The sequence below is a fragment of the Oncorhynchus mykiss genome, chromosome 8 (assembly GCF_013265735.2).
Source record: "Oncorhynchus mykiss isolate Arlee chromosome 8, USDA_OmykA_1.1, whole genome shotgun sequence".
Taxonomy (NCBI): domain Eukaryota; kingdom Metazoa; phylum Chordata; class Actinopteri; order Salmoniformes; family Salmonidae; genus Oncorhynchus; species Oncorhynchus mykiss.
The window spans coordinates 69537020-69553690 of record NC_048572.1 but is presented as its reverse complement, the minus strand read 5'-3'; the positions used below and the strand labels follow the sequence as shown (position 1 = coordinate 69553690).

The following is a 16671-nucleotide window of genomic DNA, read 5'->3' as shown; positions in this document are numbered from 1 at the left end:
CTGTCCATTCCCCAAGCTGCCTCACGCTAAAGAAACAGAATTTGTAGGCTCCTGCCCTATGAGCCGTTCCGGCTCGCACACGGCTACTTACTTGCTGTAGTCAGTGACTATTTGCATATAAATCATATGCTCCTTTCTCGATTAGCTACACTGGTCTGCAACTAACTTCCACAACATATTTTTAGTTGTTTCACTATTGCGGAAGCAAGGCAAATCCCAGAACTATACGCCTACCCGTGGAATGAAAAGGTAGGTTATTTATCTATAATTAACGATTTAACCTACATATTTTATCCTATTGAATACATAGACCTATTTACCTTGAATATTAAACTGGATACATTATTGATGTTATCCACCCTATGTGTTGACAACTCTTTAACAGAGCAAGTTACAGTATTGGATTTGCGACTACGTCTTTCACTTCCATATTCAGTTTTGTATTTCGAGTCAATGTAACGCCGCTGAAGCTCCTCAGCCTACTCCTCCATTCGTTCGGAAATATATTATTGTTACTATTTACATGATGGGAGATTGTGATTGACCAGTAATAGAGCAATGTATCCATTAGTCTCGTATCAACGCTAGAAGGAAATATCCGACCGAGGACCGGGTAGCAAGCCATGGCTACTGCGCAGGACTCCATCTACATGAAATCCGCTGACTTAATCAAAAAGGAGCCTCTGGACTACGGTGGATTCGGTACAGTGTATCTGTGCTATCACAAAACCCTCGGCCAGGTGGTTCTGAAGACCATCTACACCGGGCCACCGCGTAATGAGTGAGTATAATGGGCTATGGTAGAGAGGATGGCCCCTGTGTCTTGACTGTCACGCTCTACTGAGTTTCATATTGTAGTCTAAACCAGCGATTCCTAAACTTTTTCACTCAGGGACTCCCTTCTAGCATTGGGAGTACCAGCGGGTAGTTCTAGGCTACACTTATCCTTTCCTGTGACAGAAAGGACGATAAAACCAGAGAAATTGGGTGTCTATACACATGTTCCTGTGATGTCTATAGTGATAAAGTAGGCTACAGTAGGCGGCCCAGTTAATACGTAGGGATACATCTCCAAGTGAACATATTTCCCTAGCTCGTAGTCTTGACCAAGCCTTCCTCCCTCTCCCTCAGGGGCAGTAAGCAGTCCCTGCTAGAGGAGGGTAGCCTGATGAGCAGACTGAACCATGAGCGGGTGGTCAGGCTGCTGGGGGTGATCCTGGAGGATGGGGACTACTCTCTGGTCATGGAGCTCCTCCCTAAAGGCAACCTGCTGGCCATGCTGGACCGGGTGAGAGGAGATCACAAAAACAATTAACTTAGTCTACAATGTCACTATATGAATGAGATTAGGTCCTGGACTCACTGCAGAGATGGAAGGTTTTCAAACAGAACTCCATATCAGATATTCTCTATGTAATATCAACAAGCTATTTTCTCTCTGGGCAAACAACTTGTATATATGCCTGTCTTTTCTCCAGGTACCTGTGCTGATATCCATCAAGGGCAGGATCATACTGGAGATTCTGGAGGGGATGGTGTACTTGATGAAGAACCGTGTCATACACAAAGATCTCAAACCAGAAAACATACTGGTGGACAAGGATTTTCACATCAAGGTACAGCACACACTGTATAATATGCTTTATTACTGTTTATATCATTGACTTTACGGTGTGTGTGTGAAGTCCCACAAGAATAGTAAACAAAGACAAATTTGACCAACTGGTCAAATGCTATTTGTAGGTGGTTACGGTTAGAATTAGGTTTAGTGTTAGGTGAGCTAGGGTTAGGAGCTAGGGTTAGGGGTTAGGGAAAATAGGATTTTGGGACAGAATTGTGGGTCCCCCACAAGGTTAGTTATGCAAGACTGTGTGTGTGTGTATACATGTGCATCTGTGTATTGATGTCTCTGTGTTCGATGTATGTGTATGAAAATGGATGTGTGTGTAATCTGTGTATGCAATGCATGTACATGTATGAATATGCATGTCTGTATCTGTGCTCCAGATTGCAGACCTGGGCCTGGCCACCTGTCAGACGTGGAGCAGGCTGACTAAGGAGGAGTCTCGCAGGCAGAGCCGGCTGGCGCGTCCTGGGGCTGGGGGAGTGGGGGGCAGGGCAGCCGGTACTCTGTGCTACATGGCTCCTGAGCACCTGGACAGCATCCACACACGCTCCTCTGAGAAGTCTGACGTCTATAGCTTCGCTATTGTCGTATGGGTCATCCTCACTGGCAGTGAGCCATATGAAAGTGAGTGTTGCTCACTCACTCTACAGAGGACTGTTGCATTCAAATGAATCTGATGCGATTTCAGCCATATATATACTGAACAAAAATGTAAATGCAACACGCAACAATTTAGAAGATTTTACTGAGTTACAGTTCGTGTAAGGAAATCAATCAATTTAAATTAATTTACTGGGCCGTAATCTATAGATTTCACATGACTGGGAATACAGATATGCATCTATTTATCAGAGATACCTTCAAAAAACCGGTAGGGCGTGTATAAGAACACCAGTCAGTATCTGGTGTGACTACCATTTGCCTCATGCAGCACGACACATCTCCTTCGCATAGAGTTGAAGAGAGTTGTCCCACTCCTCTTCAATGGCTGTGCGAAGTTGCTGAAGACTGGCGGGAACTGGAACACGCTGTCGTACACGTGATCCAGACCATCGCAAACATGCTCAATGGTTGACATGTCTGGTGGTGAGTATGCAGGCCATGGAAGAACTGTGACATTTTCAGCTTCCAGGAATTGTGTAGAGATCCTTGCGACATGGGGATGTGAATTATCATGCTGAAACATGAGGTGATGGCAACGGATGAATGGCACGGCAATGGGCCTCAGGATCTTTTTACAGTATCTCTGTGCATTCAAATTGCCATCGATAAAATGCAATTATGTTAATTTTCCATAGCTTATGCCTGCCCATGCCATAACCCCATTGCCACCATGGGGCACTCTGTTCACAATGTTGACATCAGAAAACCACTCACCCACACATCGCCATACATGTGGTCTGCAGTTGTGAGGCCGGTTGGACGTACCGTCAAATGTTCTAAAACGACATTGGAGGCGGCTTATTGTGGAGAAATTAACATTTAATTATCTGGCAACAGCTCTGGTGGGCATTCATGCAGTCAGCATTGCAATTGCACACTTCCTCAACACTTGAGACATCTCTGGCGTTGTGTTGTGTGACAAAACTGCAAATTTTAGTGTGGCCGTTTATTCTCCCCAGCACAAGGTGCACCTGTGTAATGATCATGCTGTTTAATCAGCTTCTTGATATGCCACACCTGTCAGGTGGATGGATTATCTTGTCAAAGGAGAAATGCTCACTAACAGGGATAAAAATACCATTTGTGCACATTTGAGAGAAATAAGCTTTTTGTGCATATGGAACATTTCTGGGATCTTTTATTTCAGCTCATGAAACCAACACTTGACATGTTGAGAACATTTTTTTGTTCAGTGTAGTTTGTGAACTCAGATATATTTTATAGTAAGAGGTCCTTTGTTCTTTTTTTATGAATGGATAAGATTTGAGATCAAATTTGAATGCACTGAATTAAAATGGATAAGTGGATTTCAGATGCTCGGAGTGAGGACCATATCTGCCAGTGTGTCCGTAAAGGTGATCGTCCTGATGAAGACCTCATCTCTGCTGATACTCCTGTAGAGATCACAGAGCTAATGAAGAGATGCTGGCATCAGGATCCACAACTACGACCAACATTCCAAGGTGCGTGTGCATGTGTGTAGTGAGATTGAGGTACGGGAATTCCTAAACACAGTACAATGCATTACAGTATACACAATGCCAATCAATATAATGTTATTTGTATAGCACTTTGTCCCAGCACAAATCATGAAACCCAAACCTAACCCTCTTGAATAGCAAGTTCAGGTCAACAGAAGCTTGGTATCTGAAAGGTCTGGCAATAGGTAACAATGCTTCGTGGGAGGCAGTTGTTGTGTTCAGAGGGTCACTGTTTCGGGCCGAGGTTGGGGCAAGGAGAGGGACGGAAGCAATACTGTTACACGTGTACAGACATGGCATTAAAAGGGGTGTATGTTTCTCTCACATACACACACACACACACACACGCACAAACACACACGTGTATATACACATACATACATACATACATGCATACATACATACATGCATACATACATACATACATACATACATACAGTGGGGCAAAAAAGTATTTAGTCAGCCACCAATTGTGCAAGTTCTCCCACTTAAAAAGATGAGAGGCCTGTAATTTTCATCATAGGTACACTTCAACTATGACAGACAAAATGAGGGAAAAAAATCCAGAAAATCACATTGTAGGATTTTTAATGAATTTATTTGCAAATTATGGTGGAAAATAAGTATTTGGTCAATAACAAAAGTTTATCTCAATACTTTGTTATATACCCTGTGTTGGCAATGACAGAGGTCAAAGGTTTTCTGTAAGTCTTCACAAGGTTTTCACACACTATTGCTGGTATTTTGGCCCATTCCTCCATGCAGATCTCCTCTAGAGCAGTGATGTTTTGGGGCTGTTGCTGGGCAACAGGGACTTTCAACTCCCACCAAAGATTTTCTATGGGGTTGAGATCTGGAGACTGGCTAGGCCACTCCAGGACCTTGAAATGCTTCTTACGAAGCGACACCTTCGTTGCCCGGGTGGTGTGTTTGGGATCATTGTCATGCAGAAAGACCCAGCCACCTTTCATCTTCAATGCCCTTGCTGATGGAAGGAGGTTTTCACTCAAACTCTCACGATACATGGCCCCATTCATTCTTTCCTTTACACGGATCAGTCGTCCTGGTCCCTTTGCAGAAAAACAGCCCCAAAGCATGATGTTTCCACCCCCATGCTTCACAGTAGGTATGGTGTTCTTTGGATGCAACTCAGCATTCTTTGTCCTCCAAACACGACAAGTTGAGCTTTTACCAAAAAGTTATATTGTGGTTTCATCTGACCATATGACATTCTCCTAATCTTCTTCTGGATCATCCAAATGCTCTCTAGCAAACTTCAGACGGGCCTGGACATGTACTGGCTTAAGCAGGGGGACACGTCTGGCACTGCAGGATTTGAGTCCCTGGTGGCGTAGTGTGTTACTGATGGTAGGCTTTGTTACTTTGGTCCCAGCTCTCTGCAGGTCATTCACTAGGTCCCCCCGTGTGGTTCTGGGATTTTTGCTCACCGTTCTTGTGATCGTTTTGACCTCACGGGGTGAGATCTTGCGTGGAGCCCCAGATCGAGGGAGATTATCAGTGGTCTTGTATGTCTTCCATTTCCTAATAATTGCTCCCACCGTTGATTTCTTCAAACCAAGCTGCTTACCTATTGCAGATTCAGTCTTCCCAGCCTGGTGCAGGTCTACAATTTTGTTTCTGGTGTCCTTTGACAGCTCTTTGGTCTTGGCCATAGTGGAGTTTGGAGTGTGACTGTTTGAGGTTGTGGACAGATGTCTTTTATACTGATAACAAGTTCAAACAGGTGCCATTAATACAGGTAACGAGTGGAGGACAGAGGAGCCTCTTAAAGAAGAAGTTACAGGTCTATGAGAGCCAGAAATCTTAATTGTTTGTAGGTGACGAAAATACTTATTTTCCATCGTAATTTGCAAACAAATTCATAAAAAAATCCTACAATGTGATTTTCTGGATTTCTTTTCTCATTTTGTCTGTCATAGTTGAAGTCTACCTAAAATTACAGGCCTCTCATCTTTTTAAGTGGGAGAACTTGCACAATTGGTGGCTGACTAAATACTTTTTTGCCCCACTATATATACATACATACATACCGTTGAAGTTGGGAAGTTTACATACAGTTAGATTTGAGTCATTAAAACACATTTTTCAACCACTCAACCACAACCAATTTTTCCAACAATTGTTTACAGACAGATTATTTAACTTATAATTCACTGTATCACAATTCCAGTGGGTCAGAAGTTTACATACACTAAGTTGACTGTGCTTATAAACAGCATGAACAATTCCAGAAAATGATGTCATGGCTTTAGAAGCTTCTGATAAGCTAATTGACATCATTTGAGTCAATTGGAGGTGTACCTGTGGATGGACTTCAAGGCCTACCTTCAAACTCAGTGCTTCTTTGCTTGACATTATGGGAAAATCAAAAGAAATCAGCCAAGACCTCAGAAAAAAATTGTAGACCTCCACAAGTCTTGTTCATCCTTGGCAGCAATTTCCAAATGCCTGAAGGTGCCACGTTCATCTGTACAAACAATAGTACGCAAGTATAAACACCATGGGACCACGTAGCCGTCATACCACTCAGGAAGGAGACGCGTTCTGCAAATCAATCCCAGAACAACAGCAAAGGACCTTGTGAAGGTGCTGGAGGAAACAGTTACAAAAGTATCTATATCCACAGTAAAATGTGTCCTATATCGACATAACCTGAAAGGCCGCTCAGCAAGGAAAAAGCCACTGCTCCAAAACCTCCATAAAAAAGCCAGACTACGGTTTGAAACTGCACATGGGGACAAAGATCATACTTTTTTCAGAAATATCCTCTTGTCTGATGAAACAAGAATATAACTGTTTGGCCAAAAATACCATCGTTATGTTTGGAGGAAAAAGGGGGAGGCTTGCAATCCGAAGAACACCATCCCAACCATGAAGCACGGGGGTGTTAGCATCACATTGTGGGGTTGCTTTGCTGCAGGAGGGACTGGTGCGCTTCACAAAATAGATGGCTTCATGAGGAAGGAAAATTACGTGTATATATGGAAGCAACATCTTAAGATATCAGCCAGGAAGTTAAAGCTTGGTCGCAAATGGGTCTTCCAAATGGACAATGACCCCAAGCATACTTCCAAAGTTGTGGCAAAATGGCTTAAGTACAACAAAGTTAAGGTATTGGAGTGGCCATCAAAGCCCTGACCTCAATCCTATAGAAAATGTGTGGGCAGAACTGAAAAAGCGTGTGCGAGCAAGGCGGCCTACAAACCTGACTCATTTACACCAGCTCTGTCAGGGGGAATGGGACAATATTCACCCAATTTAATGTGGGGAGCGTGTGGAAGGCTAACAAATGTTTGACCCTTTTCACGGGTGTCGTTGGAAGTAGACCAAAGTTCAGCGTGGTGAGCATACATTTCTCCTTTTATTTAAAATGTCGCCAACAAAACGAGAAACAAAAAGGCTCCGGACTGGAGGCCGTCGGTGGAGGCTTCGTGCCATGACTGGAGGTTTCTTGCCATGGATCATCACTGGAGGCTTCTTGCCATGGATCATCACTGGAGGCTTCGTGCCATGGATCATCACTGGAGGCTTCGTGCCATGGATCATCACTGGAGGCTTCGTGCCATGGATCATCACTGGAGGCTTCGTGCCATGGATCATCACTGGAGGCTTCTTGCCATGGATCATCACTGGAGGCTTCGTGCCATAGATCATCACTGGAGGCTTCGTGCCATGGATCATCACTGGAGGCTTCTTGCCATGGCTCATCACTGGAGGCTTCGTGCCATGGATCATCACTGGAGGCTTCGTGCCATGGATCATCACTGGAGGCTTCGTGCCATGGATCACCACTGGAGGCTTCGTGCCATGGATCATCACTGGAGGCTTCGTGACATGGATCATCACTGGAGGCTTCGTGCCATGGATCATCACTGGAGGCTTCTTGCCATGGATCATCACTGGAGGCTGTCCCTGATATATATAGAGAGAGACTCTCTACCTGGCACAGCATGAAGAGGACTGGCCACCCCTCAGCCTTGTTCCTCTAGGTTTCTTCCTAGGTCCCTGCCTTTCTAGGGTGTTTTCCCTAGCCACTGTGCTTCTGTAATGCTTGCTGTTTGGGGTTTTAGGCTGGGTTTCTGTATAAGCACTTTGTGACATCTGCTGATGTAAAAAGGGCTTTATAAATAAATGTGATTGAATTTGCAGAGCACTTATAACTTGTACATTTCAACACATATTCAAAACTACTGCAATATGCAGCATATTGGTACATGCAGATATCTTCACAAGTCAACCTTGGACCTACGAATCAATTAGTACTGCAACAAGCATCAATTCAAGCGAGCCCATGGCATTCACAAGTCTAATGTTGCATCATGGTCTAATACTGTCATGAGAATTTTCAATCCCAATGAAAATAACTATCAATCAATAGCTTTGACCAATCTCAGAGGTTTGTAAGACCATGGGTATAATAATAATAATTAGGCAAAGACTCAGCTTTATGCAAAAGATTAGTACAGTTTATTCAGAGAACGTTCTGAAGTCCATTATACAAAGGCATCCATTTTATAGCTGCGCACATACTTCCACAAAGACAGTAGGTATCCTACGCACATACATACACACAAACAGATATCCTACGCACATACATACACACAAACAGTTGGTGAGATTTATCCTTCTCCATAGTTCTCACCACTGTGTATCACTACCCAGCCGACAGTTCCATTCCCCCGAGATTAGGGGAACCTTGAGAAGTACTCCCTATGCTATCATAAGTTTCCCAGAGGCCTAGCCAGGTCGGTCCAAACACAGTTTAACCTTTCTGATCTCCCCATCCCGGATCCGGGATCGTGAATACAGACTCAAGCTCATTACCATAACGCAACGTTAACTATTCATGAAAATCGCAAATGAAATGAAATAAATATGCCATCTCTCAAGCTTAGCCTTTTGTAAACAACACTGTCATCTCAGATTTTCAAAATATGCTTCTCAACCATAGGAAAACAATAATTTGTGTAAAAGTAGCTAGCTAGCGTAGCATTTAGCGTTAGCATTAGCGTTAGCATCCAGCACGCAACATTTCAACAAAAACATAAAAGCCTTCAAATAAAATCATTTACCTTTGAAGAACTTCTGATGTTTTCAATGAGGAGACTCTCAGTTAGATAGCAGATGCTCAGTTTTTCCAAAAAGATTATTTGTGTATTAGAAATAGCTCCGTTTTGTACATCACATTTGGCTACCAAAAAAAACGAAAATTCAGTCCTCAAAACGCGAACTTTTTTCCAAATTAACTCCATAATATCGACTGAAAACATGGCAAACGTTGTTTAGAATCAATCCTCAAGGTGTTTTTCACATCTCTTCGATGATATATCGTTCGTGGAAGCATGGTTTCTCCTCTCAATCAAATGGAAAAATACTTGCACATGGCTTTGCGCACCAGTTTCGACGCAGGACACCAGGCGGACACTTGGAAAATGTAGTCTCTTATGGTCAATCTTCCAATGATATGCCTACAAATACGTCACAATGCTGCCGACATCTTGGGGAAACGGCAGAAGGTCTAAGCTTATTCCTGTCGCATTCACAGCCATATAAGGAGACATTAGAAAACAGAGCTTCAGAAATTCTGCTCATTTCCTGTTTGACGTATCATCTTGGTTTCGCCTGTAGAATGAGTTCTGGGGCACTTACAGACAAAATCTGTAATCTGATTCTGAAACTTCAGAGTGTTTTCTTTCCAAAACTGTCAAGAATATGCATAGTCGAGCATCTTTTCGCGACAAAATATCGCGCTTAAAACGGGAACGTTTTTTATCCAAAAATGAAATAGCGCCCCTAGAGATGCAACTGGTTAATTGTTCTCTGGTTTTTTTCTTCGGCACACACATACAAGTTCAAATCCTAAGCTACGCCTTGCTCAGACAGTCTGTGTTTTTCCACTATACAGATACATTGTTTAATCTAATTCTGACTAAAACTACACACATCATCAGATTATAATTTTATGATTCTAATAAATTTCATACAATTATAAGGTTTCAGAGTGGAATTATTTTATCATTATCTTTTATCAGACTATTCTGTGGCTGTTGCTATGTTAGTCATACGACTGCTCTGATTTCACATGTTCTCTATACAGAGGGCTACAACACCTTCCTGCCCGTCTACAGGGAGAAGTTAGAGCCAGATGTAGAGAGGGACTCACTTGGTCTCAGAGTAAGTTGCTTGTGTGAACAAAGTGACAGCATTGTCATGAGTACATTATTGAATGAACCAAGTGCACAACAAATCAAAGACCAAAACAAATACAGTAACTAAATGAAAGATATTAATGGGTGTTTAATATTACCATAATATTACCAAATATATCATAAGGTCCATAACACTTTTTTTAACTGATCTGTTTCATTGGCATGCAGGACTTGTACGAGGGGCCAGAGGAGCTGGTGGAGAAGATGAAATCTATATCCATGTCCCCTGAGAGCCTTAAAGCAGGTGAGCAGTCTGAGCACAACGTGAGGCAGGCTTCATGACCCTGGCCCTCTATAGCTCTCAGTCTTACAAGTCTACACCGCTCTCTGCATCTTTATACATGACGTACACCTCCAGAACACTATGTCTTACAACTCCACTCACTGCCTTGTTAAACAGTGTCAGCGTGGTGTAGGCTTTGTCAAGTTTAATATATAATATACTTTGCCTGAGCCCACGGATCCAAAAGTTTGGACAAATTGCACTGAATTATTGGACATGAAAGAAAAGGGATACAACAATTCAATGGGATGGGATGCACAAAGACCTTTACTTGAATTTTTCCAGTATTTTATAGGTTCAGCAAATCCCCTTATAGTTTGGGATACCTTTAAATGTACCTTCAGGGGTCATTCAATATTCATCAATAATAAAAAGCAGTTTCTAGCTAAAGAAACAAGACTAATAAGGGAAATCCATGAACTAATAGTACAGGTAGATAGCAATAAAAACAATACTACAGAGATACAAAATATGTTAGAGGAAAATCAAAAAGAACTTGAGGAACTTCTTCAAGAATGATCAAATCTAATCTATTACAAAAATAAAGCAAACTGGATGTAATATGGAGAAAAATGCACAAAATTCTTCCCGAATCTCCAATACAGGAACGGTAACAAAAAGAATTGCAGAAACTCGTTACTGAAGACAGAGTCATCTATGATTCTCCGAATGGTATTTTAAAAGAGGAAGCTAATTATTTTAGGCAGATGTTCTCTTTTCCGTCTCATCCTCTCCCACTGAATGAAGATTACAGTACGGAATTCTTTCATAATAATATAAAAAATGGAAAATTAACAAAATGTACAGAAATATCAGTGCGAAGGCCAAATTACAGAGGAATAACTGTTTGAAGCTATTAAATTGTTTCAGTCTGGAAAAACCCCAGGGCTTGATGGCATACCGATAGCGGTATATCAAATATTTTTTGATATACTAAAAGCTCCATTGTTAGATTGTTTTAACTACTCCTATAGAAATGGTAGTCTGTCAGGTACTCAGCAGGAAGGTCCGATTTCTCTATTATTAAAACAAGAACCAAATATAAAGACCCGGTCTATCTAAAAAAACTGGAGGCCCCTTACACTTGCAAAATGCATAGCACTCAGAATTAAAAGGGTTTTACCAGGTATTGTTCATCCTGATCAGACAGGTTTGTTACATGAATGATACATTGGAGATAATATACTACAACTACTAGAAATAACAGAACATCATGAAACCTATAAGCAGCCAGGAATGATATTTATAGCAGATTTTGATAAAGTAAGACTGGATTGTATTTATAAATGCCTGGATGTTTTCAATTTCATTAATTCTCTTGTAAAATGGGTAAAAGTAATGTATAGCAACCCCGGGTGTAAAATAGTAAATAACAGCTACTTCTCAGAGAGTTTTGAATTGTCAAGAGGAGTGTCCGCAGTCACCATACCTATTCGTTATGGCCATCAAAATGCTAGCTATTAAAATCAGATCCAATAACAACATTAGAGGATTAGAAATCCAAGGCTTAAAAACAAAGCTGTCCATGTATGCCGAGGACTCAAGTTTTATATTAAGTCTGCAAGCTAGATCCCTGCAATGTCTCATTGAAGATCTAGATAACTTTTCTGCACTCTCTGGACTACAGCCTAATTATGATAAGTGTACAATATTACGTATTGGATCCTTAAAAATACAACTTTTACATTACCCTGCAGTTTACCTATAAAATGGGCTGAGGGTGAAGTAGACATACTCTGTATTCATATCACAAAAGATAGAAATAAATAAACTCTCCACAATGAATTTCAATAGAAACCTTGTAAAAATAGACAAGATCCTGCAACCATGGAGAGGTAAATACCTGTCTATTTATGGAAAAAATGCTCTGATTAACTCCTTAGTCATCTCAGTTTACTCACTTACTTATGGTGCTGCCTACTCCTGATGATTTGTTGAGCTTTTTTTTTTCTCGCTTTATCTGGGACGCTAAACCAGACAAAATAAAACGTACCTATCTATATAATGCATAGGAAATGGGTGGGTTGAGATTGTTAATTATAAAAGCACTAAACCTCTCTCTAAAAGCTTCACTTATTCAAAAGTTCTATTTGAACCCTAAATGGTCCTCAAGTAGATTACTAAGAAAAGCTCATCCATTGTTTAAAAATTGTCTTTTTGCCTTTGTGCAGATTGCCATGTCTCATTTTCGTTTCATTGAAAATGATACTTTTTTCAAAGTATCTGTCTTTTTCAAACAAGCATTGCAGAGCTGGCTACAATTTCAATTTCATCCCCCTGAAAAGATAGAACAAATATTATGGCTGAACTCAAATGTGCTGGGTGATAAAATATCTGTATTTATGGGAAAGATGATTGAAAAGGGTATTTTGTTTTTAAATTATATTGTAACGGTAGAGTTATGTCCTTCATGGAGTTATCAGAATTGTATTGGAAGGTCTGCTCATTCCAAGAGTACAACCAATTGAATACAGCATTGCCCCAAAAATGGAGGAGGCGGGTGGCAGCGGGAGGAGGAAGGGAACTGGTCTGTTTGCCCAATATAAAGGATCAAAACTGGCGGAGGAAAAAAAATAGCATAAATAGGAAAGTATACCAGTTTCATTTGAGGACCAGGACGTTGACAACTGTGCCATACAGATTACAAAATAGTTGGGAAAAGATTTTTGATGTACCGATTCCATGGTACAGGGTGTATGAGTTGATATATAAAACAATGCTAGATTCAAGACTTCGTGCTTTTCAGCTAAAATTATTTACAGAATTCTTGCCACCAATTTTTTTAAATTATATTTGGGGCATAAAATCATCGAAGCGCTGCAGATTTGGTTGTGAAGATACAGAATCAATAGACCATTTATTTTGGTATTGCCCTCAGGTAGCCTGTTTCTGGTCTCAGGTTCAGGAATGGCTGAAAATGCATAGCATTGATCTAAAATAGACCCTAGAAATAGTACTGTTAGGAGATCTGGAGAGACCGGGTCAGTCAATTACTAATACTCTTAGTAAAAGTATTTATCTTCAACACGCAATCTGTAGATTCTATTCGATTAGATAGATTGAAATTGTACGTTAAACATATGTGAAAGATATTTGTTGTGTAGAAACACAAAGTGGGTGGCCAGCAGAGATAGATGGGATGGGCTGTGGGAAGCTGAGGGTTGGTATGTGGAATTGGAGACAAGTGGGAGTGGAGTTGCTGTGTGTGAGAGAGAATGATGGTTAAAAGATAAAGGGGGGGAAAAAAGTCTAAATAAAACATAATAAAAGTAGATTTGAATGACACTAAGTGGTAGTGTTTTATACAACTAATCTCAAATGGTTGAGGGACAGCTATTGGGGAACTGTGGGGGGATCTTGGAGGGTTCGGGTTCACAAGATTATGATCATGAAAAAGGAAATGAAGACATTTTATATCACTATCATGCACACGCACCCTCACACATAAGGATGGCTCTGTTGCATGTTTGATACATGTTTGATAGTGTCTTGATGCTGTGGTGTTTGTCCTTCATGTTATAATACTTTAATGTTACCACTTCCTTGTGTTTTTTGTAATAAATAATAAAACAAAATGTAAAAGACCTTTACTTGAGATCTTTGCCCGTTTCTAGATTTTCCATTCAAATCTCTCACTCTCATCAATAATCAAACCATTAATACGACAAGTTGGATCTTTATACGACAACACATGGATCTTAATTTAGAATTCAGCTATTCAAAATGAACCCTCTACCCCTTCTCCCTATAGACCGGCTGGCTCCCTTACTGAGCTCAGACAGTGCTAGGGCTGTTCGTATAGAGGCTGGTCCAGTGGAGGCCTGCATCGAGGACCTGAACCTCTTCTTCCCCTGTGAGCACTCCCTTATCCAGCCAGATGTCCAGGCCCTCAGCCCCACCACGGGCATGGAGCTCAAAATGGTCAACAAACTCTCAGCCCTGGAAGTCAAACTAGCCCAGCAGTTGGAATATCACAAATACGCCAGCTACAGCCAGATGGACCAGCTTGACTTCAGCCCCTACCATAATCCTCACGCTTCCACCCCACAGCGCCTCAGCTCACAGGACCCCACCGCCAACAGAGGGCTCCCCAAAACCCAGGCCGTCCAGCCCAGCAGTGTGGAGGTGAACCCCCACCTCCGTCTTTCTAGCCTAGGAGTGTACAAGGCCGCGGACCCCTCAGGGGCCACCACACCCAGGTGCCAGCTTTCCAGCCACATGCCTGAGTCCTCCAGCAGCCCCTCTCTAAGCCAGGGCAAGTACTCCCCCCAGCAGCAGTATCCCTACGCCCAGTACTACCGCCTCCAGTCCTGGCCAGCCTACCCAGTGCCAGAGTCAGCTGCCCCAGACCTCACTGCAGGGCTGCGCCTGAACTCGTGTGCCATGGTTAGACCTCCACAGGACCCAGGTAGGGGTGAAGCACAGAGATTACAGTGCTTGATACCACTATTACCATTACTAAAGCTGATGCAGATTCCCCAATCAGCGTGATAGCGATCTACCACTTCAATTAGAAAAGCATTTATGAGAAACAGTGTGTGTGTGTGTGTTGGTTTCAGGAGGCCTGTTCATCCAGAATGCCAGAGGGATCCAGATAGGGAGCAACAACATACTCAGCATCAGGGACCACGAGTCTTACAGCAGGTCAGCCAGCTCTCTCTCCAATGGGGCAAACTCACACTCTCTACTCAAAGAGACCCTGCAGATGAACGGTAAGAATAGAAACCTGCAAAGAGGAGCCTACTTCCTGAAAATAGACATCTTCCTATCTTTCTATGTCATGTTTTCTACTTTTAGTCCCATATTTTGTATCTAGCCACAATATAAGGGTTCTTACATTGTTTGCTTACTGGAATGAATGGAAAGGTGTGTGTGTTTGATACCATACCAGCCATTTCAATGAGCCTGCCCTCCTATATCTCTTCCCAACAGCCTCCTCTGTTGGGGTTATAGTTGGGTTGGATAGTTCAACTAAGACCATGGGGCATTTATAACTGGTATTATTTAACAGTAAATTGCAATGTATCATTAATTGACATTAAATGATCAAAAACCCTTATATCACAGACACAGGTCTTTAACTTCCATTTTACACAATATGTTCTGTTGTGTCCTGTCCCGTGTTCAGACGACCAGGCAGTGACTGAAGAGCACCTTGATCTCCTGAGAGAAAACATCGGGAAGGAATGGAAGCGCTGTGCCCGCCGTCTGGGCCTGAGCGAGGTGGAGGTGGACACCATCGACCAGGACTACCATCGTGACGGATTGCCTGAGAAGGTGCACCAGATGCTGGAGCGCTGGAGGATGAAGGAGGGCTATGTGGGCTGCACAGTGGGCCAGCTCTGCAGAGCACTGGAGAACTGTGTCAAAGTAGACCTGGTAAAGAAGCTTCTTCATGCCTGCAGGACCAATACTTTTCCATAGGTACAGTAGACTATCTATTCCAGTACCCCCTACCCCTAACCCAGAGAGAGACTTTCTACTCCAGCACCCACCCATTAGTGTACAGGTTATACGGAACCCAAACCGGCTGCACATGTGTGCCATCATGCATACATTTATTTTGTCCCCCCACATCAAATGTGATTACGACACGCAGGTTAAAATATCAAAAACTCTGAACCAATTATATTAATTTGGGGACAGGTCGAAAAGCTTTAAACATTTATGGCAATCTAGCTTACACTTGCTGTTGCTAGCTAATTTGTCCTGGGATATAAACATTGAGTTGTTATTTTACCTGAAATCCACAAGGTCCTCTACTTCGACAATTAATCTACAAATAAAAACGGTCAACCGAATCATTTCTAGTCATCTCTCCTGTCATGCCCTGACCTTAGAGATCCTTTTTATGTCTCTATTTTGGTTGGTCAGGGCATGACTTGGGGTGGGCATTCTATGTTTTGTGTTTCTATGAATTTCTATTTATATGTTTTGGCCGGGTATGGTTCTCAATCAGGGACAGCCGTCTATCGTTGTCTCTGATTGGGAACCATACTTTAGGTACCCTTTTTCCCACCTGTGTTTGTGGGAAGTTGCCTTTGTTTGTTGGCACTATTGCCTTTAGCTTCACGTTTTGGTTATGGTTTATTGTTGGTTATGGTTTATTGTTTTGTGTCGGCGTCATTCTTAAATAAAGTAAAATGTACATTCACCAAGCTGCACCTTGGTCCTCATCCTTCAACAGCCGTGACAGAACTTCCTACCACCAAAGGACCAAGCAGCGTGGTAAAGAGGACTCCTGGACATGGGAGGAGATCCTGGATGGTAAGGGACCCTGGAGGCAGGCTGGGGAGTATCGCCCGTCCACGGGAGGAACTGGAGGCAGCTAAGGTGGAGAGGCAACATTGAGGGAACACGGCTGGCAAGGAAGCCAGAGAGGAAGCC

At 42.2% G+C, this 16671-nt stretch overlaps 1 protein-coding gene across 2 annotated transcripts; it reads left to right on the top strand.

The window, feature by feature from the left end:
* On the top strand, positions 1 to 16523 carry LOC110530438 (receptor-interacting serine/threonine-protein kinase 1). 2 transcript variants are annotated; one of them, XM_021613499.2, is made up of 12 exons: positions 1 to 249; positions 572 to 781; positions 1132 to 1288; positions 1479 to 1616; positions 2008 to 2251; positions 3604 to 3753; positions 9890 to 9966; positions 10170 to 10245; positions 14036 to 14692; positions 14844 to 14996; positions 15413 to 15708; positions 16472 to 16523. In XM_021613499.2, the coding sequence occupies exons 2-11, from the start codon at positions 624 to 626 to the stop codon at positions 15706 to 15708; spliced, it is 2106 nt and encodes a 701-aa protein (XP_021469174.2). In that variant the 5' UTR covers positions 1 to 249; positions 572 to 623; the 3' UTR covers positions 16472 to 16523. The 2 variants fall into 2 exon arrangements, with proteins under 2 accessions (XP_021469174.2, XP_036841963.1); XM_036986068.1 differs by lacking the exon at positions 16472 to 16523 and having other exon boundaries at positions 15413 to 16438.
* Positions 16524 to 16671: the final 148 nt, after the last annotated feature.

Bases quoted from the DNA above. Each gene is read 5' to 3' on its own strand.
- LOC110530438 (XM_021613499.2), top strand. From the start codon at position 624: ATGGCTACTGCGCAGGACTCCATCTACATGAAATCCGCTGACTTAATC. The intron at 1,617-2,007 runs GTACAGCACACA...TCTGTGCTCCAG, and splicing joins ACAAGGATTTTCACATCAAG to ATTGCAGACCTGGGCCTGGC. The intron at 14,693-14,843 runs GTAGGGGTGAAG...TGTTGGTTTCAG, and splicing joins TAGACCTCCACAGGACCCAG to GAGGCCTGTTCATCCAGAAT.